Source organism: Mobula hypostoma, chromosome 29 (genome assembly GCF_963921235.1).
Source record: "Mobula hypostoma chromosome 29, sMobHyp1.1, whole genome shotgun sequence".
In the NCBI taxonomy this organism is placed as follows: Eukaryota; Metazoa; Chordata; class Chondrichthyes; order Myliobatiformes; family Myliobatidae; genus Mobula; species Mobula hypostoma.
Window position 1 is genome coordinate 4,832,822 of NC_086125.1, and position 25,627 is coordinate 4,858,448.

Sequence of the window (25,627 nt, forward strand, 5' to 3'; positions counted from 1 at the left end):
AATCGGTCATGATCAAATGGTGAAGAAGACTGGATGGGTCAAATGGCTTAATTCTGCTTCTATATCTTATGGTTGTATAGTTTGGAACATCAATCTGGAACTCCTGTGCAGAGATCTACCCACAGTAGACAATAAAGTATTAAAGCTACTGGAAAAGTGCAGTGCAGCTCAGAACCAGAATCACTGACGTGTGTCATGAAATTTGTTGTTTTGTGGCATCAATACATAATAAAAAATTATTAACTACAATAAGAAATGTATCTATAGATATATAACTTAATTAAATAAGCAGACCAAAATGAGAGCTAAAAAGAAGAAAAAAACAGTGAGGTGGTGTACATGGGTTCATTGTCCATTCAGAAATCGGATGGCACAGGGAAAGAAGCAGTTTCTGAATCATTGACTTTGTCTCTTCAGGCTCCTGTGCATCGTCACTGATTGTAGCACTGAGAAGAGAGCGTGCCCTGGGTGATGGGGTCCTTACTGATGGATGCCGCCCTCTTGAAGCCTCGTCTTTTGAAGATGTCCTCGATATTGGGAAGACGATGGAGTTGGCTGAGTTTGTAACTTGCCCATCTTGTGCAGTGGCCGCTCCATAACAGACAGTGATGCAACCAGTTTAAATAGTAAACAGTAAAGTGCAGGGTCATACCAAGACAGACCGACAGTCAGGCCGAGACTCCATCATATCAAACAAGAGGCCCGTTCAAGAGTCTAATAACAGCGAGAGAGACGCTGTCCTTCTGCCGGGTGGTACGTGTTTTCAGATGTTTGTATCTGCTGCCCGATGGGAGATGCGGGAATATCCGGGATGGGTGGAGTCTTTGGTTATGTTGGCTGTTTTACTGAGGCAATGTGAATTATTGACAGGGTTCATGGAAGGAATGCTGGTCCCAGTGATATGCTGAGGTGTGACTACAGCTCTTTGCAGTTCTTTACGGTCATGCGCAGAGTTATATAAGACTATAAGATATAGGAGCAGAATCAGGCCATTTGTCCCATCAAGTCTGCTCCACCAATTCATCATGTCTGATTCATTTCCCTCTCAGCCCCAATCTCCTGCATTCCCCCTGTATCATTCATCTCCTGACTAATCAAGAATCTATCCACCTCTGCCCAATGACTTGGCCTCCACAGCTGCCTGTGGCAACAAATTCCACAGACTCACCATTCCGTGGCTAATGAAATTTCTGCTCAATTCTGTCATCCAAGTCGTTGACATATGATGTATGAAGAAGGGGTCCCAATACAGACCCCGGTGGAACACCACTAGTCACTGGCAGGCAACCGGAAAAGGCTCCCTTTATTCCCATTCTTTGCCTCCAGCCCGTGCTCTGTCCATGTTAGTATCTTTACTGTGATATCACAGGCTCTGAACTTGCTAAACAGCCTCACAAGTGGCATCTTGTCAAAGGCCTTTGAAAATCCACATACACCTGCTGTACGTTACAATGCAGTCAGTATATTGAGAGGTGACTTCCCACATTCAGCTTTGAGAGATGAGAATGTATGTGTCATAGTACAGCAGAAGCAGGCCCTTTGCCCCACTGAATCAAACACCCATTTACACCAATTAGATGTTCACCCAGTTTTTTTTATTCTCCCCTCATTCTTATTGCCTCCCCCAGATTCTACATTCCCTTACACACTCAGAGCAATTCACAGCAGCCTGTTTACCTGCCATCCTGCCCGTCTGTGGTTTGTGAGGGAAACCACGCAGTCACAGGGAGAACATACAAGCTCCGCACACAGACCACAGGGAGCAGGCTCGAACCGGGAACATGGGAGCATACAAGGTAGTGACTCCACCAGCTGCACCATTTTTGACTTTGAGAAAAATAATATTAGTAATTTAGTTAATTTATTTTGCATGTCATCTGTCCAAATCATTTCAGTACTGTTTTGTATGTGGGCGGTTTACACAACAATATCATTAATAAAAACGCTGGAGATGGGAGCTAAGTCAACAGGGTTCTTTACTAACCGAAACCGAACTGAACACATGCACACAGATCAACACGCGCCTAATAACGCATGCCCAATAGATGTATTACTACAACATAATGTAGTCCTATATTATACAGTAGGCTGTATGGTACAAGCACATCGAGGTAGTACAACATAAGACAACAACAGAACTGAAGTAGCAGGATAGCATAGTGGTTAGCACAACACTTTGCAGTAAGGCAACCCAGGTTCAATTCCCGTCACTGACTGTGAGGAGTTTGTACGTTCTCCCCATGACCGTGTGGGTTTCCTCCAGGTGCTCTGGTTTCCTCCCAAAGTCCAAAGACATAACAGCTTGTAGGTTATTCAACCTTTCCCTATAACTCAGGGTCTCAAGTCCCAGCAACATCCTTGTAGATTTTCTCTGCACTCTTTCAATCTTACTGACATCTTTCCCGTAGGCAGGTGATGAGAACTGCACACGAGATTCTAAATTAGGCCTCACCAATGTCTTGTATAATTTCAGCATAACACCTTATCTGCTGTACTGCTTGTATAGCGATCATGCTTTATTCCTTCTGGAAAGTGGATAAAGAAGAGAATAAGGAAATGTGGAGACTGCGGCCTAACAGAGGCTTGAGTTTCCCCAGGTGAAGGTGCTCATGATGGATTTGATTTACGACGACTCAGGATCATCTCATTGGTGGAAAGATCAGCACTCCTCATCCCCCCCTGACTTCCCCTATTCCCCTATCCAGATCAGTACTCCTCATCCCCCCTGACTTCCCCTATTCCCCTATCCAGATCAGTACTCCTCATCCCCCCCTGACTTCCCCTATTCCCCTATCCAGATCAGTACTCCTCATCCCCCCCTGACTTCCCCTATTCCCCTATCCAGATCAGTACTCCTCATCCCCTCTGACTTCCCCTATCCAGAAGCTTCAAGGGAGATTTCAGAGGGCTTTCAAGAGCCAAACACAATGACATGGGTCTGGAGCTACTCTTTGACCCAGTCCAGAAAATTCCTCTGCTGATGATCTTGGTCACTGCTGTCCCTTTGGCTTCAGAGGTGCTCAGTTCTGGAGTTTTCTCCCTCAGCCTCCATACTCAACCTCAACATAAACATAACCTCTAAACCCATTCAACCTCAACAAAACATAACCTCTAAACCCATTCAATGGCTACATAAACATAACCTCTAAACAGATTCAAGTACATTTATTGTCAATCTATAAATTATACAACCTTGAGATTCGCTCACTCACGGGTAGCCACAAAGCAAGAAACCCAAAAGGACCCAATTAAAGAAAAAAATAAAAAGAAAAGACCAGCACTCAATGTGCAAGAGAAAGAAAAATAAATACAAATCATGTGCATAATTGAAGTGGACAACAACATTCTGAACAAAAATTGAGCCCTCAGATCCAACCCCTGGAGCAGCCCGGCACAGGCCCAAAGTCTCGCTTATCAGTTCATCCTATGAGAGGCATTTTGTGGTCTCCACTAGCGCAGCACTTGGATGAATTATTTTGCCCGATAATACTACTATGAAGTGCTTTGCTATTTTACAGGTGCCATAGACGTGGACGTTGTTGTTGTTTTCCTCCAACGTGCCATGTGGCCCTCCTGTAGTTGGGATGTGCTTCCTGCCCACCATTTTACTGTAAATTCCCCCCGTCCCCTCCCCAGCTTCCAGCCACACCCTTCCCCAGCCAGTCCCCGCAGCTACCACACCCCCACCCTGACTAATGAAGAATCTATCAATCAACTTCTGCTTTAAATGACTTGACCTCCACAGCAGCCTGTGGCAATGAATTCCACAGTTTTGCCACTTGCTGGCTAAAGAAATTCCTCCTCATCTCCATTCTAAAAGGAAGCCCCTCTGTTCTGAGGCTGTGTCCTCTTGTCTTAGACTCTCCCACCATAGGAAACATCCTCTCCACATCCATTCTATCAAGGCTTTTCAACATTTGATAGGTTTCAATGAGAGTCCTCATTCTTCTCAATTCCAGTGAGTACAGGCCCAGAGCCATCACACACTCCTCATACGATAAGCCTTTCAATCTTGGAAACAACAGGATCCCTTACTCACTCTTCCTTCAGTTAGTCCTGACGAAGGGTCTCGGCCTGAAACGTCGACTGCACCTCTTCCGAGAGATGCTGCCTGGCCTGCTGCGTTCACCGGCAACTTTGATGTGTGTTCTTTCAATCTTGGAATCATTTTTGTGAACCTCCTTTGAACTCTCTCCAATGTCAGCACTTCCTTTCTTAGACAAGGGGCTCAAAACCGCCCACAATACTGTAACTGAGGCCTCACCAGTGTCTTATAAAACCTCAGCATTACATCCTTGCTTTTATATTTTAATCCTCTTTAAATGAATACTAATACTGCATTTGCCTTCCTCACCACCAACTCAACCTGCAAATTAATCTTCATGGAATCCTGTAGCAAGACTCCCAAGTCCCTTTGCACCTTGTATTATGAATTTTCTGTCCATTTCAAAAATAGTATATACTTTCATTTCTTCTACGAAAGTGCCTGACCACACACTTCCTGGAACTGCATTCCATCTGCCACTTCTTTTCCATTCTCCTCATCTGTCTTCTGCGGTCTCTCTGCTTCCCGCATGCACAATACACACACCACACACACACACACACACACACACACACACACGCACATACAGACACACGCGCACACACACACACACACACATGCGCGTGCACACAGACACACACACGTACACACAACACACACATAAACCCACTCACACACATACACGCATATACACACAACACACACATAAACCCACCCACACACACATAAACCAACCCACACACAACACACATCCACACACACATGTACACACAGAACCCCCCCACACACATACACAAACACACACACACACATACACTCAGATACATACACACACACACACACACACACACACACACACACACAGACACAACACACACAACATACACACACACACACACACACACACACGGATGTGTGTGTGTGTGGGTGTGGGTGGGTTTATGTATATGTGTGTGTTGTGTGTTTTATGTGTATGTGTGTATGTATGTGGGCGGATTGTGTGTGTGGCAGGGTTTCTGCGTGTGTGTGATCTGCATGTGCCGTACTAGTGGGAATTGACTCCCGATGATATAATTGGCACTGTAAAACGTTACACTAGCCATTACAACAGGAATTCTGCAGATGCTGGAAACTCAAGCAACACACATCAAAGTTGCTGGTGAACGCAGCAGGCCAGGCAGCATCGTTAGGAAGAGGTACAGTTGACGTTTTGGGCCGAGACCCTTCATCAGGACTAACTGAAGGAAGAGTTAGTAAGAGATTTGAAAGTGGCATTCATTTCTCAAACTTCCGCTAATGCCCCACCTCCCCCTCGTACCCCATCCGTTATTTATTTATATACACACATTCTTTTTCTCTCTCTCCTTTTTCTTTCTCTGTCTCCTTGCCCATCCTCTGGGTTCCCCCCCCCCCCTTTTCCTTCTCCCTGGGCATCCTGTCCCATGATCCTCTCATATCCCTTTTGCCAATCAACTGTCCAGCTCTTGGCTCCATCCCTCCCCCTCCTGTCTTCTCCTATCATTTCGGATCTCCCCCTCCCCCTCCCACTTTCAAATCTCTTACTAGCTCTTCTTTCAGTTAGTCCTGACGAAGGGTCTCAGCCTGAAACCTCGACTGTACCTCTTCTTAGAGATGCTGCCTGGCCTGCTGCGTTCACCAGCAACTTTGATGTGTTGCTGACACTGGCCATTATGCCACTGTGCTGTACCAGTGGAAATTGGACTCCAATCAGTGATTGATTTTGCTGTAAAGCACTCCCGCTAACCGCTTGCTACAATACCATCCTCAATACAGGTGCCCCTTATTTGCATGTTTAGCCTCTTGTTCTATTCTCTTTACACCCACGACCATGTGGCTACGCACAATTCCAATGCCATCTATTAACTTTACAAACACCACTGTCACAGGTGGTGATGAGGCACCGTGCAGGAGTGGGATAGAACACCTGGTGGAACGGTGCCACCATAACACTATAACATCAACAAAATCAATCATTGACTTCAGAAAGGGGAAGTTGGGCAACCATGCACCAGTTCTCATTGGTGACAAGGAGGTGTACAGGAGTGAGATAGACTGATTGACTGGTTGAGTGGTGTCACAGTAACAGCCAGGCACTCAATGTCAGTAGACTTCAGGATGGGATAGTTGGGAGAACACACACCAGACCTCATCCAGGTGTCAGCAGTGGAAAGGCTGAACAGTTTAAAATCTCTGGGTGTCAAAATCTCAGAGGATCTATCCTTAGCCAAACTCACTGATGCAATCACAAAGAAGACACACTGGCAAACGATACTTCATTAGAAGTTTGAGGAGATTTGGTATGTCATCAAAGACCCTGGCAAATTTCTACCGATATCCCATGGAGAGTAGTTCAATCGGTTGCATCATGACCTGGTATGGAGCTTCTGATACTCAATACCGGAAAATGCTACAGAGAGCTGTAGCCCCAGCGAGCTCCATCATGGTCACTAGCCTCCACACCACCAAGGCCATCTTCAAAAGGGGGCACCTCAACAAGGTGGCATCTATCATGAGGGACCATCATCTTGCCCTCTTCCCATTGCTACCATCAGGGAGGAGGTACAGGAGTCTGAGGACCCACACTCAGTTCAGGTACAGCTTCTTCCCCACCTCTGTCAGATTTTTGTTTTTCACACCATTCTCTGTAAACGCTAAAGACTGTTGTGTATGAAAATCCCAGGAAATCAGCAGTTTCTGAGATACTCAAACCACCCTGTCTGGCACCAACAATCACTCCACAGTCGAAGTCACTTAGATCACATTTCGTCTCCATGTAGATGTTTGGTCTGAACAACAACTGAACCTCTTGACCATGTCTGCATACTTTTATGCATTGAGCTGCTGCCACACGATAGGCTAATTAGATATTTGCATTAATGAGCCACTGTACAGGTGTACATAATAACGTGGCCACTGAGTTGTATTTCTTATTGTAGCTCAAAGTACTTTTTATGTAATACTCTGCACCACTGCTGCAAAACAACACATTTCACGGCATTTGTCAGTGATAATATCCCTGTTTCTGATTCTGCCTCAACACTTCTCCCCTTCCTCACCCACCCACCTTCCCCCTCACCTGGTCTCAACTATCACAAGCACTTTCTGATCACCATGGGACTTAATCCGGGATACTAGGGAGGATTCCCTTGATGGCGAATACCTGTGTTTGACTTTGTTTCACGTGGGGAGTCTGATATACAGGCAGCCACCACATGGTCCTTCATAGATTGGGGTCAAGATCCAGTGGCATGGAGTGCAAGATGTCTGGACACCCTTCACTGCAGCAGACTTACCTCAGCTTCACTGCCATCGTAATGTGTCATTATCTTTAGCCAGCTCCACCATTAAGGTCATTGTGGGATTGCTCTTTATCTGGAACCTGCCCCCTGACCTTCCCACAAAGAAGCGGGCAGGAAATTACACTTCTCACTCGGCAAACTGTCTTTTCTTCAAGCTTCCTTCTGGAAAGCACTATAGGGCTATTAAAGCAAAAACTTCACACCATATTAAAAGTTTCTTCTGCCAGGCAGTTAATCTGATCACCCCTCCTAGTCAGCTTCCCATCACCCCCTCTATCTTTTAACCCAGTCACAGCACTGCACTTTAAACACTTTAAACCACCTTTTATAATGCTGTTTACATTCTAAATACATGTTGGTATCTATGCACAGTTTTATCCATTCCTATATTTTAACCTCTATCTTTTTAAAGTATTTCCTTATTCTTATAATTCATTGCTTTGATGCTATAATCCAGTTTTTTGTTGAATATTCACCAACACACCACAGCAAATTCCTTGTACACCCTCAGTGGCCACTTGATTAGGTACACCTGCACTCCTGCTCATTAATGCAAATATCTAATCAGACAATTACTCCGGATAACCATTTCTTTTTGAAAGGGTTGCCTCCACAGAATTTTTTTTTTGTTTTTGATGGACGGCTTAAAGCTGAACACAAATAAAATTTCAGACTTCGTATCATAGAGGAACTAACAAAAAAGAAATTAACTTTTATTGAATATAATGTGTTTAATTGCTCAGTGGTGCTGATGCTTTGCAATAGTTCAACTAAGCTAAAGATGTTTTGTTGATGATTTTCATTTGTACTCAGTGTCTGAGGCTTCTCACTGAAGTGTCCAACAATAATCAGCCAGCATTGATGGATTCCAGTTGCCCTGATATCATTTCTCCATGACCACAATGTCCTGGTGAAATCTTTCACCATGCTTGTCACTGAGAGTGCCAAGATTTGCCCGGGAGAAATCTGAATGGGAGTGTAGAAAATGAATCAGCATCTGCAGAATTCCTGTTGTTTGCGTCTTTAGTGACATGTTGCCTTTTGTGGTTTTGTTTGCTTGAAGCACGTTGTCAAGCAGCTGTACATAGTTTGGTGCTCTGTAGTTGTCAAGAAAATTTTCAACATCCTTGAAAGCCTACTGTGCGATTTTCTCCGGTCACACTAGAAATTCTTTAAATTGCCTGTCATTGATGACCTGATTGAGGGTGGAGCAACAGAAGTGTATTCCTTAATCTTGGCATCAATTATTCTGACTTGAATTATGAATTAAAATAACAAATATAGGCAACTTCAAAATAATGGTGAGTAATAGGGAAATTTCATGGTGATTTTCATGAGCAGCAGCCCAAAATGCATAAGGTACACCCAAAAGTATTCAGGAAGCAAAATCTCTGTTATCTATTGTTATATGGCAGCAACTCAATGCATAAAAGCATGCAGACATGGTCCAGAGATTCAGTTGTTGTTCAGAACAAATATCAGAATGAGGAAGACACATGATCTAAGTGACTGTGGAATGATTGTTGGTGCCAGATGGGGTGGTTTGAGTACCTCCTGGGATTTTCAGGCATAATGGTTACAAAAATTTACAGAGAATGGTGCAAAAAAAAATCCAGTGAGCAGCAGTTCTGTGGGTGAAAACACCTTGTTAATGAGAGGGGTCAGAGGAGAATGGCCAGACTAGTTCAAGCTGACAGGAAGGTGACAGTAACTCAAATAACCATGTGTCACAATAGTAGTGTCCACAAAAGCATCTCTGAATGCACAATATGGTCGAAACTTGGATGTTACCAGCGGAAGACCATGAACATTCACGAATAAAGTGGCCATTGAGTATATGTAACTGTATATGATAATTCATATGTGTGAACTTACAAAACCAGGGAAGTTCAAGATAGGAGAAACACCACATTTTCTATAATGTTTGCTTTAATATTGCTGAGGGCTGTAAAATATGTATGTGTCATCTTCCTGATTTCCATCATATTTCTGAAAATACTTGCAAACATCCATGTCAGTCACCTTTGAGCTGGTTTCAATTCCGCAAAATGTAGCAAGACATGCAATTTCCTTGGATTTTAGGAGCTGCCTTTCATTTTTGAAATGACAAGCTGATATATAACCACCCACGCCATTGAGAAATCAGCAGTAATCAGTTTCATTTTCTGCGTTGTCCTACAGCATGGCTACAGGACCTGGTTATGATGACTTCGAGAACTTCAACCTCAGTGATCAACAAGGTCAACAGCAGGTTAACTGGACCACAGGTATATTTCAATGTGAATCTGAGCAAGTGTTCATGTTGGATTTTTGTATTAATAATGGAGGCTTGATTTTGCTGTATTCTGCATGGTATCATTTCAGAATTAGTATCAGGTTTATTATCACCGAAATGATGTAAAATTTGTTGTTTTGAGGCAGCAGGACAGTGCAAGACATAAAAAGGTTACTATATGTTACAATAAAAATACTGTACATAGAAAAAATAATAGTGCAAATAGAGAGCAAAATATTAAAGTAGCGTTCATGGGGTTGAGAGAGTTCAGAAGTCTGATGGTGGAAGAGAAGCTGTTCCTAAAATGTTGAGTGTGAGTCTTCAGATGATTGTGCCGCCCCCCCCCCGATGTTAAGCAGGTTTGTCCTGAAAGGTGAGGTGAGCATTGCCTTTTGAAGATGTCCTCAATGTTTAATTTGATTATTTAATTATATAGTTATCTCTCCCATTCTTTCCTCCAGTCAGAATCATTTTAAATGTAAAGCTCAGAACATTTTTCCACAGGCATGTTAAGCTGACCAGCCTGTAGTTCTGTGAGGTGCTGAACCCAGAGTTGGGAGCTCGATGCCTGAATTGGAGTTTGGGACAGAAACCTTTCTCCCACTGAAACGGCAGCAATGGACATGGGAGCAGCAGTAACTGACAGAGTGCTAAGAAACACTTGAAAGGAGATGACCAGCATCAGTTTGTGTCTGGAACACAACCCAGTGAGAGAGGGCATGTTTCGCATGTATAAGGACATGAATTCAATCCCCAGTTCAACCCTACGATGTTGATCATATACTTGGAACAGAGAGGGGGAACTCCAACCTGGCATTAGAAGGTACTTAGACTGTAAATTCAAACTCCACAATGGCTTTGAGCCACAGGGAAGACATCTCCAATATCGGGCACCTTGGTAGCACAGTGGTTAGCGCAACCCTGTTACAGCTGAAAGCATTCAGGAGTTCAGAGTCCAATTCCAGCTCCGTCTGTAGGGAGTTTGTACATTCTCCCTGTGAACTACGTAGGTTTCCTCTGGGTGCTCTGGTTTCCTCACGCAGTCCAAAGATGTACCATCTAGTAGGTTAATTGGTCAGTGTAAATTATCCTGTGAATAGGCTAGTGATAAAGAGGTGGTTTGTTGTGCAGTACGGGGACATTGGGCTGGAAGGGCATGTTCTATACTGTATCTCTAAATAAAAACTAGGAAGGCTGAGTTTTTTTTTACACGGGGAGTGATGGTCCATACAAAGATATGTGCAAGAGGAAGTAACTCCACATTCTTATCAGATCCTGATGGAGCAAGGGACATGGTGTGGATCTACGGCCACAAGCTCCAACCCATAGCTGTGACACGTCACCTGTCAGTACTCCAAAGGGACCAGCAGATGTAAAAAATAAACATGGAGATCAGAGGTCTCAGAACAACACAAATATTAATGCAACAAATGCAAGCAATACACCTGTGGAAACAAATAGCAGGTCAAGAAGTATCATTAAACCACCACAGAGACCGATTGAAATTTGATGAGTGAATAAGGGACTTTTTGCTCATTACGATTGAAGTTAATGTAGATATCTTTGTTGGAAAAGATTATTGTTCCTTGCACGTTTATTGTGTTTGATTTCCTTTAAAGAGGAAGATGGGTTATTATATGTGTATATAATAAACTACTTCACTTCCCAGTGGACAGTGTAATTCACCTGGAACCGCAAGTGAAGATGCAGAGCTGGTTGCATGCGCTCAGGGCTGAGTTGAAGCCTTTCTGCAAGTAAAATGTGCTAGTGTGTACTCATGCAGATTTGTCTTTATGACGAATAAACGTAACAGTTGTAACATACTGTCAGGGGTGTGGCAGAGGCAGATACAATAGGAACATTTAATAGACTCTTAGGTAGGCACACAGATGACAGAAAAATGGAGGACCACTGTATGTGGGACGGAAGAGCTAGATTGATCTTAGAGTAAGTCAAAAGTTCTGTATAATATTTTAGGCCAAATAGTCTGTATTGTGCTGTAATATTTTATATTTTATGTTCTATGAAATCATTATTTCTTACTCCACTGACCGTCACGTGGCCTTGCACAAAATCTGTGCATAAAACACACACACATGAGATTGACGCTGGGAATAAACTGCTCCAAGTTTGCAGATAAGTGTTTGCTTTTAAAGTCGACATAAATTTCAAGGTCAAGGTCAAGTTTATTCTCATTTCCACAAGTATACATGGGTGCAATGAAAAACTTACCTGACAAATTACCTGGGATTACCCATAGCCCTCTATTTTCTGAGCTCCATATACCAGTCCAGGAGTCTCTTAAAAGACCCTATCGTATCCGCCTCCACCACTGTCACTGGCAGCCCATTCCATACACTCACCACTCTCTGCGTAAAAACCTCACCCCTGACATCCCCTCTGCACCTACTTCCAAGCACCTTTAAACTGTGCCCTCTCATATTAGATATTTTAGCCTTGGAAAAAAGCCTCTGACTATCCACACAATCAATGCCTCTCATCATCTTATACACCTCTACAGGTCACCTTTCATCCTCTGTTGCTCCAAGGAAAAAAGGCCAAGTTCACTCAATCTATTCTCTTAAGGCATGCTCCCCAATCCAGGCAACAGCTTTGTAAATCTCCTCTGCACCCTTTCTATGGTTTCCACATCCTTCCTGTAGTGAGGCAACCAGAACTGAGCACAGTACTCCAAGTGGGGTCTGACCAGGGTCCTATATAGCTGCAATATTACCTCTCAGCTCCTAAACTCAGTCCCATGATTGATGAAGGCCAATGCACCATATGCTTTCTTAACCACAGAGTCAACCTACGCAGCTGCTTTGAGCATCCTATGGACCTGGACCCGCAGATCCCTCTGATCCTCCACACTGCCAAGAGTCTTACCATTAATACTATATTCTGACATCATATTTGACCTACCAAAATGAACCACCTCACACTTATCTGGGTTGAACTTCATTTGCCACTTCTCAGCCCAGTTTTGCATCCTATCAATGTCCCGCTATAACCTCTGACAGCCCTCCACACTATCCACAACACCTCCAACCTTTGTGTCATCAGCAAATTTACTAACCCATCCCTCCAGTTCCTCATCCAGGTCATTTATAAAAGTCACAAAGAGTAGGGGTCCCAGAACAGATCCCTGAGGCACACCACTGGTGACCGACCTCCATGCAGAATATCACCTGTCTACAACCACCTTTTGCCTTCTGTGGGCAAAGCAGTTCTAGATCCACAAAGCAATTTCCCCTTGGATCCCATGCCTCCTTACTTTCTCAATAAGCCTTGCATGGGGTACCTTATCAAATGCCTTGCTGAAATCCATATACACTACATCTGCTGCTCTTCCTTCATCAATGTGTTTAGTCACATCCTCAAAAAATTCAATCAGGCTCGTAAGACACGACCTGCATTTGACAAAGCCACGCTAACTATTCCTAATCATATTATGCCTCTCCAGATGTTCATAAATCATGCCTCTCAGGATCTTCTCCATCAACTTACCAACCACTGAAGTAAGACTCACTGGTTTATAATTTCCTGGGCTATCTCTACTCCCTTTCTTGAATAAGGAAACGACATCTGCAACCCTCCAATCCTCTGGAACGTCTCCCATCCCCATTGATGATGCAAAGATCATTGCCAGAGGCTCAGCAATCTCCTCCCTTGCCTTTCACATTAGCCTGGGGTACATCTCATTCGGTCCCAGTGACTTATCCAACTTGATGCTTTCCAAAGGCTCCTGCACATCCTCTTTCTTAATATCTGCATGCTCAAGCTTTTCAGTCCGCTGCAAGTCATCCCTACAATCGCCAAGATCCTTTTCTGTAGTGAATACTGAAGCAAAGTACTCATTAGGTACCTCTGCTATCTCCTCCGGTTCCATACACACTTTTCCACTGTCACATTTGATTGGTCCTATTCTATTCTCCCATGTCTTATCCTCTTGCTCTTAACATTCTTGTAAAATGCCTTGAGGTTTTCCTTAATCCTGTCCACCAAGGCCTTCCCCTGGCCCCTTCTGGCTCTCCTAATTTCTTTCTTGAGCTCCTTCTTGCTAGCCTTATAATCTTCTAGCTCCCTATCATTACTTAGCTTTTTGAACCTTTCATAAGCTCTTCTTTTCTTCTTGACTAAATTTACAACAGCCTTTGTACAACACGGTTCCTGTACTCTCCCATTCTTGCCCTGTCTCATTGGAACGTACCTATGCAGAACTCCACGCAAATATCCCCTGAACATTTGCTGCATTTCCTCCATACATTTCCCTGAGAACAACTGTTTCCAATTTATACTTCCAAGTTCTGCTCGTTCCAATTTATGCTTCCAAGTTCTGCAGGTTGTACTGGTTAGTCCAAGGACAATAGTTGAAGGGAAGTAGGTGTTCTTGACCTGGTGATGTTGGACTTCAGGCTTCAGAAACCTCCTGCCAGATGGTAGCTGTGAGAAGATGGCGTAGTAGGGACCTTTGATGATAGACGTTGCTTTTTAGGGGCAGCACCTCTTGTAGATACTCTCAATAGTGGGAAGAGGATGTGCTGAGTGGAATCCGCTGCTCTCTGCAGCTGCTTGTGTTCCTGTGCATTAAAATTGCCGAACCAGACCTTGATGCAACCAGTCAGGAGACTTTCTACCCAAAGGCTCTCTTTACATGTGTTGAGATTGGCCTCTGTTGTTAGCCTTATGCCAGGTTTACAACTTCCAATAACATATCATATCTTGGCAGCAATTATACTCACCATCTGGGACATGTTATTACCAAACAATTAGTTTCTATTTGAAATTTCAGGTGGGCGATTGAAGTCATTTTTCTGTGGGAAGGGCCTGTTTCTCTGCATCACCATCCTTCTGACTGCCTTCTTCATCCTTCTGATCACTGGAGTCATGAAAAGTAAGTAGTAGTCTTTCATACCTCTGATTAAGTCTTGGGGCTAAGTGATACTTTGGTTTCAAAACGTTTATCCTTGTTGTTTACTTTATATGTCCTGATGAAAGCATTCATACAATGTATGTACGTTCAAAAGAGGTAGAGGTTTATTTACGAGAATGAACCACTTAAAACCACTTCATGTGGAGTCGCTAAGCTTTTACTGGGAACTGAACATTTCAGACTGTCTCCAGCTACAAAGCAGATACCACAAAACTCTCCTGTCCAAACAGAGTCAATATATGAACTCATAAAGCGGTGTAGAGGAATAGCCTGTTCCTACTGTGCAAACACATTACAGTTTTCCATGGTCCAATCTCTCCCTCTCATCCTCCAGGTCTAAAGACCTCTGAGATCTATCTTTTTCAATTCCAACCAGCATGAAACAAGCATAAATTTTCTTCAATGAAATACCAGGGAGACCAGTACCACCCTCTGTTACAAGCTCTGCTACCTGGCAACCAATTCCGTCCCTCTGCTGACTGGTGATACAGGTAAACAGGCTAGGCAGGTCATTTGGCATAGTTGCCCTCATCAGTCAGAGCGTTGAGCACAGGAGTTGGAGCATCATGTTGTAACTGTACAAATAGGTGGGGGGGGGGGCGGAAACATGGTTGGAACATCGCACGCAGCTCTAATTGCCCAGCAATCGGAGTGATGTCATTGAGTTGGAATGTTTGCAGAAAGGACGTTACCAGGACTAGAGGGCTTGAGTTATAAGGATAGGCTAGGGCCTTTTTCTCTGGTCCAGAAGGCTGAGGGGAGACATCTTTGGGGTATGCAGAATCGTAAAGGACATAGATATAAAGGACAGTCACAATAAATAATGTCATGTTCTGGTGTATGATCATGAAGTAAACCATGGACCAGAGACATGTCTAAAACTGCTTTTGCTACCCACCTGATATACAAGACAGGAACAGACCATTCAGTCTATCCTATCCATGCTGACCAAGATGGCTATCCAAGTTAGCACCACCCATTTCCCTGCCTTTGGCCCACATCCTAAACCTTTTCTACCCATCTACCGGAGTAAATGTCTTTTAAACATGTTAATTGTCCTTGCCTTTACAGCTTCCTCTGGCAGCTCATTTCATTTACCTGCCACATCCTTGTGAAAAACTTGCCCTTCAGGCCCCCTTTAAATCTCTTGCCTCTCACTTTAATCTATGTCTTCGCGTTTAGATCCTCCTACCCCAGGTAAATGACTGGGGCCGGCCATTATATCTATGACTCTCATGGTTCTGCATGCCACAAAGAGATCTTCCCTCAGCTTTCTACATCAAAAAAAGGCCCCAGCCTATCCTTGTAACTCAAGCCCTCTAGCCCTGGTAACGTCCTTTCTGCCAACATTCCAACTCAATGGCATCATTCCTGTAGCTGGGCAACCAGAACTCACAAAATGCTCCAACCGTGTTCTCACCTACTTGTACAGTTACAACATGATGTCCCAACTCCTGTGCTCAGTGCTTTGAGTGATAAGACCATAAAACATAGGAGCAGAATTAGGCCATTCAGCCTGCTCCTCTCTTCCATCGTGGTAGATCCTGGATCCCTCCCAACCCCATACACCTGTCTTCTCGCCATATCCTTTGATGCCCTGACCAATTTGGAAACTATCAACTTCTGCCTTAAATATACCCGCGGACTTGGCCTCCACCGCAGTCTGTGGCAGAGTATTCCTCAGATTCACTACTCTCTGGCTAAAATAACTCCTCCTTGCCTCCGTTCTAAAAGATCACCCCTCAATTTTGAGGCTGTGCCCTTTAGTTGTAGATACCCCCACCACAGGAAACATCCTCTCCACATCCACCCAATCTAGTCCTTTCAATATTCGGTAGGTTTCAATGAGATCCCTGCACCCACCCCCCATATGCTTCTAAATTCCAGTGAGTACAGGCCCAAAGCTGCCAAATGCTCCTCATGTGTTAATCCCACTTCATTCCCAGAATCATCCTTGTGAACCTCCTCAAGACTCTCTCCAATGACAACACATTCTTTCTGAGAAATGGGGCCCAAAACAGTTGACAGTTTTCCAAGTGCAGCCTGCCTAGTAACTTATAAATGCTTTTATATTCTATTCCCCTTGAAATAAATGATTAACATTGCATTTGCCTTCTTTACCACAGGCTCAACCCGTAAATTAACCTTCTGGGAGTCTTGCGTGACAATTCCCAAGATAGGAGCCTACCCCTCCACCTATCTCCGTATCATCCACAAACTTTGCCACAAAGCCATCAATTCCATTATCCAAATCACTGACAAACAATGTGAAAAGTAGTGGTCCCAGTACTGACCCCTGAGGAACACCACTCGTCACTGACAGCCACCCAGAAAAGGCTCCCTTTACTTCAACTCGCTGCCTCCTGCCTGTCAGCCATTCCTCTATCCATGCCAGTATTTTCCCTGTAACACCATAGGATTTTATCTTGTTAAGCAGCCTCATGACAAATGACCTAGCTACCCTGTCTACCTTTGTCGCCAGTTTCAGGGAACTATGTCCCTGCACCCCTTGTTCTCAGTAGTTGTCGGGTTTCGGTGGGACTCAAGTGCAGACCAATGAATACTTTTTCACCAGGATTTATTAGGGAGCACAAAGGCAACAGTCCTTCCAAAACAGAAGGCAGGCACGAATCCAAAATGGCAGGAAACCAGGAAAGGCAGTCAGGCGAGGGCAGGCAACCCAGAGCGCACAGGCAAAAATCAGGTCCAAGAACCGGCAAAATCCAAAACACAGAATCAGACGAAATTGGTTGGCAGAAGTTGCAATGACAGGCTAGAAGGACACAGGTCAGAACTGGGACGAACTGGCAGAGAATGCCAGTCAAGGCGGGGTTTAAATGGACAGGGTAATAAGTGAAAATTAGAAACAGGTGGGTGCAAATGAGGAGACAAGCAGGTAATTGGAGGAAGTCCAAAAAGGAAAGGGGCTGGGCCAGAACCCACATGGCCAGGTGAAAGAAAACAGAAATTAAAGACTGTCGTGATCCAGAGCTACCAGCAGAGGCCCTTCGACCCAGTGTTCAGGCCGGATCCTTAACAGGAACATTGCCCCAGCTTCCCTGACTGTCTCCTCTGTCCTGATGAAACATCAGTTCTTCATTCTTCTCCACAGATGCTGCCTGGCCTGCTGAGTTCCTCCAATATTTCATGTGTGTTGCTCTGGGTTTACATCACTTGCAGAATGTCCTGTGTTCTTGAAATTAAGTTGATGTGTTTTTTCAGTGATTGTAAGTGAGAGATAAATATCATATGAGGGCATCGTGTGAGGGTATTCACAATGTCTTGTGTGTTGACCAGAAAGTGACAACAGCCTCACAGGTTATCATTCCATCAAAGTGATGGCATTTCCCACAGATCCACGCTCCCTCAATGCAGCACCAGAGAATTAGAGATCTCCTTTATGGAATGGGACATGGACATGAAGATGGAATCTCATGTGGATAGGGTGGTGAAGAAAGCTTTTGGTTTGCTGGCCTTTATTAATCAGAGCATCGAGTATTGGAGTTGGGATGTAATGTTGAATTTGTATAAGGCATTGGTAAGGCCAAATCTGGAGTATTGTGTACAGTTCTGGTCACTGAATTATAGGAATGATGTCAATAAAATTGAGAGAGTACAGTGGAGGTTTACTAAAATGTTGCCTGGGTTTCATCTCCTAAGTTACAGAGAAAGGTTGAACAAGTTAGGTCTTTATTCTTTGGAGCGTAGGAGGTTGAGGGGAGACTTGATAGAGGTGTTTAAAATTATGAGGGGGATTGATAGAGTTGACATGGTTAGACTTTTTCCATTGAGAGTGGGGAAGATTCAAACAAGAGGACATGAGTTGAGAGTTAAAGAGCAAAAGTTTAGGAGAAACATGAGGGGGAACTTCTTTACTCAGAGAGTGGTCGCTGTGTGGAACGAGCTTCCAGCAGAAGTGGTAGAGGCGGGTTTGATCTTGTCGTTTAAAGTTAACTTGGATAGATACATGGACAGGAAAGGAATGGAGAGTTATGGGCTGAGTGCAGGTCGGTGGAACTGGGTGAGAGTAAGAGTTCGGCACGGACTAGAAGGGCCGAGATGGCCTGTTTCCGTGCTGTAATTGTTATATGGTTATATATATGGGTATGATTATATGATCCAGAACCAGAACCATCTGCCCAGCCCAGGGAGAGAATGGAAGTCACTGAGCCATGAGACCATGAAGCTGGCAATGAATTCCACAGATTCACCACCCTCCGTGTAAAGAAATCCCTCCAGCACTTTGTGTGTGTGTGTGTGTGTGTGTGTGTGTGCGTTGCTCCATGACTTTATGATTCTGATAGTTAGCATTAAAGCTGTATCTGCAGTGAGCCATTTTTAATGTCACCGTTTTAACCGTCTGCAGTCACACCGCTAAGCACCAGGCTGACATGGTGAAGGAATGTCTGATTGCAGAGAATGCATTGCTGATTAAACTGATCTGAACTTTAGCATCTTGACGAACAGTTCCATGTCACAACACATAGAAGTAGGAACTAAAACTATGCCTTATTGTCCTGTGGGGAGCTGAGGCTTATTCTGATCGAAAACCACTTCCATTCTGTCTGGTCAGTTTAAAAACTGCAGCAGCTCTTCCCATTGGTTGGCTTGTATACTACGGCACCTAGTGTCCAGTTGAAACACTTCGGGGGTATGAATAGTGACACCTGCAAAAGGTTCACTCTCTGTCCCCAGAATCACTGGGAAGGAATGCTGTGCACACACTTTTAACTAAGTATATTTGTGAAATATTTAGTACTGTAGTTTGTGTAACTTGGGGGAACAAATGTCTGGTCTAATTTCTTACTGCTTATGAATAAACGGTTAATATGCTTATCCACAGTCAGTACTTTCTATCTCACTCACCAAACCTGCAAACCTGATTCAACGTTACAATTATGTGCAGAGCAACACACAAAAATGCTGGAGGAAGTCAGCATTTCAGGCAACACCGAAAGAGGGGAATAAGCAGACGACATCTCGGGCTGAAACAGTTCGTCAGGACTGGAAAGGAAGGCGGCAGAAGCCAGACTAGGAAGGTGGGGGAAAGAGCGAGAGTACAAACTAGCAGGTGATAGGTGAAACCAGTTGAGGCTGAAGAAGGAATCTGATAGGCGAGGAGAGTGAACCATTGGGAGAAGGGGCACCAGAGGGAGGTGATAGGCAGATGAGGAGAAAAGAAGGGGTAAGAGGGAAGCTGGAATGGCAAATGAGAAAAAGGGGTGTAACGCCCTGGTTAAGTTTTTACTGCTATGCTGTAGGCATTTCATTGTAACAGTTCTGTAAGAACAGTCTGTTCTGCTTTCAGCCTGTTGGGGTTTGAACTGCGATAAGGAGCAATGATGTTCAACTTAGGAGTGTTGAGTCAGCCAATCAGGATGGTGGAATTGGGAGGAGGTTCTAAAGGACGCTGGGCGGAGAGATTTAATGTTGGACACTGGTGTGGGTCGAGGCACAAAGAAGAGAAAGTCTGCAGATGCTTAGAAATCCGAGCAACACACACAAAATGCTGGAGAAACTCAGCAGGCCAGGCAGCATCTAGGGAAAAGAGTACAGTTGACGCTTCGGGCCAAGACACGTTGACTGTACTTATTTTCATAGATGCTGCCTGGCCTGCTGAGCTTCCCCAGCATTTTGTGTGTGGTGTGGGTCGAGGTCTTTTTTGGGGGGAGCTGGGAGAAGACAGGAGGGAAGACGGCAGAGGATGCCGTCCCTGTTGTCCAAGGTGCTTTGTGAGGATGAATGGCATCAAGGAAGAAGGACCACTACTCCCATGGGAGAGCCCATTTGTTCAAGATGGACTTTGAGCGACATTCGGAAGGTGGTGTGTGCTTTCACACAGACTGTGGGTCCAGCACGTGAGTTAAAAACAACTTCAAGATAAGCCCCAACTCATGTGCATATTTAAAAACACAAACAACAGGAATTCTGCAGATGCTGGAAATTCAAGCAACACAATTCAAAGTTGCTGGTGAACGCAGCAGGCCAGGCAGCATCTACAGGAAGAGGTACAGTCGACGTTTCGGGCGAGACCCTTTGTCCTGATGAAGGGTCTCAGCCCGAAACGTCGACTGTACCTCTTCCGAGAGTTGCTGCCTGGCCTGCTGCGTTCACCAGCAACTTTGAATTGTGTTGCTTGATGTGCACATTTAGACAGGATTAACTAATGGGCCTTTTTAATTTTTTCCCCTTTTTTTCCTACTAACTGTTCTATAAAGCTGACAATAGTAAATACATTTTCTTTATAATTGCATGCAGTGTACATGCTGTTATTTCTTGCCAACAGCTAATTGCATGGGACCAGTAATTACACAGTATTCACACAGACCGGGGTTCGGGTGGGCGAGACATCCCAACCTCCTGGGCTTGGTGGGACCCAAGTCATATCGACCCAAGACGTACGGAGGCTGAGAAAGTTGGTTATTAGCGAGGAGCTAACAAGCCACATCTATAGAGATGCCTGGTAAAAGGGGGTTTTGAGGGGGTGGGAAATTACTGGAAGTTAGAGAAAATGACATTCGTGCTGTCAGGTCGGAGGCTACCCAGACAGAATATGAGGTGTTGCTCCTCCAGCCGGAGAATACCCTCATCGTGGCAATGATCCAGATGGTTCGAATTTAATATCAGAGGATGTATGCAGTACACAACCTGAAATTCTTACTCTTCATAGACAACCTCAAAACAGAAAAAAACCCAAAGAATGAATGACAGAAACGTTAGAACCCCAAAGTCCCCCTTCCCCCTCTCACACACAGTCAGCAGCAAAGCCATCCACCTCCCCCTCCCCACGTTTGCTCCCCTCCTCCACCCCACCACGTCAGCAACAGCAAAAGCCCCCAAAGAGACTTGGGTCTAGGGTCCATAACCCAGCACCTTGGCATCTCTGACAGGCTCTCTCTTGCTAGTGACAGAGGTCACCCCTGCAACAACGAGAGCAGAGACCAGCAGCTCGCTGTTCCAATGTTACAATCTTCTCCGACAGGCTCTCGCTCACCATCAAAAAGGGGGGGGGGGATTGCTCCAGTTGCATTGAGTCGGAGAGAGAAAGAGAGAGATAGCACTGAAAGGCTCCCACTGCACACATCATCAAACACACTCATCCTACACTAATCCCATTTTCTCTTCCCATCTCCTCCGATTTTCCGATTTATCTACACACCGGCTACAGCTCACAGTGGACAATTAAGTTGTGTGTGTTTGGAATGTGGGAGGATGCTGGAGCACCCGGGGTCACTGGGAGAACGTGCAAACTCCACACAGACAGACCCGTGGTCAGGATCGAACCCGGGTCTCCGGCACTCTGAAACAGCACTCTGCCAGCTGCACCATTGTGCCGCACATTTTCAAAGTCTGTTCTGCAGCTCGGATCTTTTCCTCAAGACCTTGTTGAATTATAAGCACCAAGTCACATCCCACACCACACTGGAGCTGCTACATTTTACCGAGATTTTATTTGTCATACGTACATCAAAACATCGAAACATGAAGTGCAAAGCACCCTTTGTGTCAACAACCATCACGGTCTGAGGACGTGCTGGGGACAGTCCGGGGCCAACACTGAATGGCCACATCTCACTAACTCTAACAACCGGCTGGTGGCGCAGTGAGATCAGAGCTGGACTCCAGAGCGAAGGTTCCCAAGTTTGAATCCAGGTCGGGCCGCCCCCGAGCACCCCTTCTATTAGATTAGATAGATTAGATTCAACTTCGTTGTCATTGTGCCAAGTTCAGATACAAAGCCAATGAAATGCAATTAGCATCTGACCAGAAAAGCAAAGAATAGTGTTATTTACAAAATAACTGCGAATAAAAAGTAAGTGCTACAGCACACAAATATAAAAGTACTCAGACAGTACAATATGGGTGCAATACTGCTTAGGGCTGTGATGTGAGGTTCAGCAGGGTCACAGCCTCAGGGAAGAAGCTCTTCCTGTGCCTGCTGGTGCGGGAGCAGAGGCTCCTGTAGTGCCTACCGGATGGGAGGAGAGTAAAAAGTCCATGGTTAGGGTAAGATGCATCCCTGATAATGCTTTTCGCCCTGCCCAGGTGGCGTTTATGGTAGATGTTCTCAGTGGTGGGCAATTGGGTGCTGATAATCCGCTGGGCAGTTTTCATCACACGCTGGAGTGCTTTGCGGTCCGATACGGGACAATTGCCATACCACACTGAGATGCAGTTGGTGAGTATGCTCTCAATGGTACAGCGGTAAAAGTCCGTCAGTATCCTGGGACAGAGGTGAGTTTTCTTCATGCTCCACAGGAAATAAAGGCACTGTTGCGCCTTTTTGACCAGGATGGAGGAGTGCCGTGCCGGGTTGAGTGTCGAGCTAGCCACTCGGCCTCATAAAAAATACAAGAGTCGAGTCAGGAACGTTCATAACGTGACCCGGTTAATCCTGACACCACGTGCCAGACCAGAATGGCTGAATGTCTGGTACGACACGCTTTAAAAAAAAAACTCCAACCATCACGGTCTGGGGACGTGCTGGGGACAGTCCGGGGCCAACAATGAACGGCCACGTCTCACTAACTCTAACCCACGTGGGAGGAAACAGGAGCATCCTGAAGAAACCCATGGGGTCACAGGGAGAAGTTACAAACTCCTTACAGACACCAGTGAGAATTGAACTCAATTGCTGATGCTGTAATAACTGCCACAATACCGTACCGCCTCCGGTCTACATAATTTTATTATTTTATATCCAGAGATGCTGGAAGTCTTGAGCAACGCACACAAAGTACTGAGGGAACTCAGCAGGTCAGGCCACGCCGATCTCTGATCACCAGCACAGGAAAGCTTCGCGCTAACCACTATACGGCCGTGCATTTAGTGCCACGCTTTCTAACTTTGATAAATTCCGCATTCACCGAAGGGTTGGTGGCTTTTGAATTGTATTTAGAGAATCCATTACAATCTCTCAGCTGTTATAAACTAATGCCATAACTCAATTCCCATTGATATTGCAGGCTCGAAGACAGGTGAAGCGATGGAGGAGTTTCAGTCACAGGTCCAGATGGAATTATCCCAGGCAATGGATAATGGTGAGTGAAATTAATTGATTACATACAACACAATAGAATTCACAAAGAACCCTGCACCTCCAAGACTGGTAAATGTCCAATATGCAAGAAAAGAGAGAATGGATTGTGCAAACAATGGAAACAAGTAAACACATAACACACGGAACACGAACTGCAGCAGCCACAGTCGTGGAGCCGGTTCAGTGTTACGGCCAGTCCAGGAGCCTGTTGGCTGAAGGTGGTACTGCAGAGCCTGTTGAACACTGCACTCGGTCTAGAGCTGAGGGGAGTGCCGACAGCTGCAGGCCACAGTCACAGAGACAGCTCAGCAATGAGGCAAATAAAGCCTCCCGGAGTAGTGATCTGAACGCCAGTTCATCCTTCACCCTTGGCTACAACGCCTTAATCTTTTTCATCTGGCTTGGTGCTTAAGTTGGCTAAATATCAGTCCTGCTCTCAGACCCAGGCCCTGCCACTTGAATCCGGCACGAAGTTTCAGTCCAGCCCCTAGTCAGTGCACCTGCAATGGGTGCCACACCGCAGCTGAACCGGCTGTGGTAAGTTCTACTTTGAAAAAGGCACACTCGACAACTTCATGCCCAAAGAAACAACTTTATCTCGAACGTCGAAACCATTATGTATATACAGAGGCTTTCACAACCCGTACGGCGTGGCAGGGACACTATGTACAAAGCACTGGAAGTAAAACCCCCCATTCCCCAAATGTAAATCTAGGAAATAAAAACAGTGGTGTTATTAACTTGCATACCCCTGAAAACTTATACTAGTATCTCAGCAACAGTTTATCAATACAAAACATCTGGAAGATGTGACAGATTCAACATTCAACCTGACAACAGCAAAAAAAAAATGTCCTGTCAAAGTTTCGGTCTGTCAGGAGGTTTACAAGTGCACTGTGATCTGCGCACTACCCCCGGTGACCCAGCAGGCACCGCTGGTGAGGGTGTTTTGGTTGGATCTGGTTTTGGGAGCATGAGAGGGGTCTGTGTGTCTGCGTGAGAATGTCCATCCTCCTCAGGGGACCCCGACCCCTCTGCCAGCATCTCGCCCTTCTGCAAAGTCACTGGTAGACATGCTTCCACCGTAGTCTGACTCACAAATGGAAACTCCATGGAACTGTCTGCCTCTGAGCCTGTATCATGACGCAGGAGCACATGGTCCTGATGTCTGCGGAAAACACGCCCATCAATCAGCTTAACAACATAGGAGACGGACCACTCTGCTTAAGAATCACCCCAGGCAGCCATTGCTGATTGTTTCTCACATAGACATTGTCATCCGGTTTTAACTGTCTCTCTCACACATGTTGATCATGTCCCTCCTTCCGCTTTTCCTGCTTTCTCTCCACTTTCGCCTTCATGTCCGGGCGCAGCAGGTCCAATCTTGACTTGGGCCTACGCCCCAAAGGCCTCTCTGCTGGAGTGCGGGCAGTCGTAGTCTGTGGCGTGAGGCGGTATTTAAACTGGAAACATGAAAGCTGAATGCTAAGAGAGTTCCCTGTGCGGGCAGTCGTAGTCTGTGGCGTGAGGCGGTATTTAAACTGGAAACATGAAAGCCGCATGCTAAGAGAGTTCCCTGTCATCCGCTACAGGCCTTCCTTCACCGTCTGAACAGCCCGCTCAGCCAAACCATTGGAGGCTGGGTGGAAAGGGGCCGTCCGAATGTGATGAATGCCATTCTGCTGCATGAACTCACTGAACATCTCACTGGTGAACGTCGGGCCATTATCAGTGACCAGAGTGTCAGGCAACCCGTGGACTGCAAACACTTGCCTGAGTTTGTCTATGGTTGAGGGGGCTGTGATGTTGCTTATGATGTGAGCTTCGATCCATTTAGAATGCACATCTACCATTACAAGAAACATCTGCCCCATAAAAGGGCCAGCAAAGTCCAAATGTAGCCTGGACCAGGGGTGGTCTGGCCACTCCCATAGATGCAAAGGAGCTGGTGGTGGCATATTCTGATTAGTCTGACATTGCGTGCATGACTTTACCTTAATCTCCAGATCTTGAT

At 45.2% G+C, this 25,627-nt stretch overlaps 1 protein-coding gene across 3 annotated transcripts in view; it reads left to right on the forward strand.

Moving 5' to 3' along the window:
• Window positions 1-9,495: 9,495 nt before the first annotated feature.
• LOC134339466 (hepatic lectin-like) overlaps window positions 9,496-25,627 on the forward strand; it is a 44,708-nt gene continuing 28,576 nt past the window's right edge. For 2 of the 3 annotated variants that reach the window (XM_063036001.1, XM_063036003.1), the window contains exons 1-3: window positions 9,496-9,632; window positions 14,433-14,534; window positions 23,540-23,614. In XM_063036001.1, coding sequence (XP_062892071.1) covers window positions 9,548-9,632; window positions 14,433-14,534; window positions 23,540-23,614 — 262 coding nt within the window. In that variant the 5' untranslated portion in view covers window positions 9,496-9,547. Of the gene's footprint in view, window positions 9,633-14,413; window positions 14,535-23,539; window positions 23,615-25,627 lie in introns of all 3 variants that reach the window. The other variant, XM_063036002.1, reaches the window with a different exon arrangement.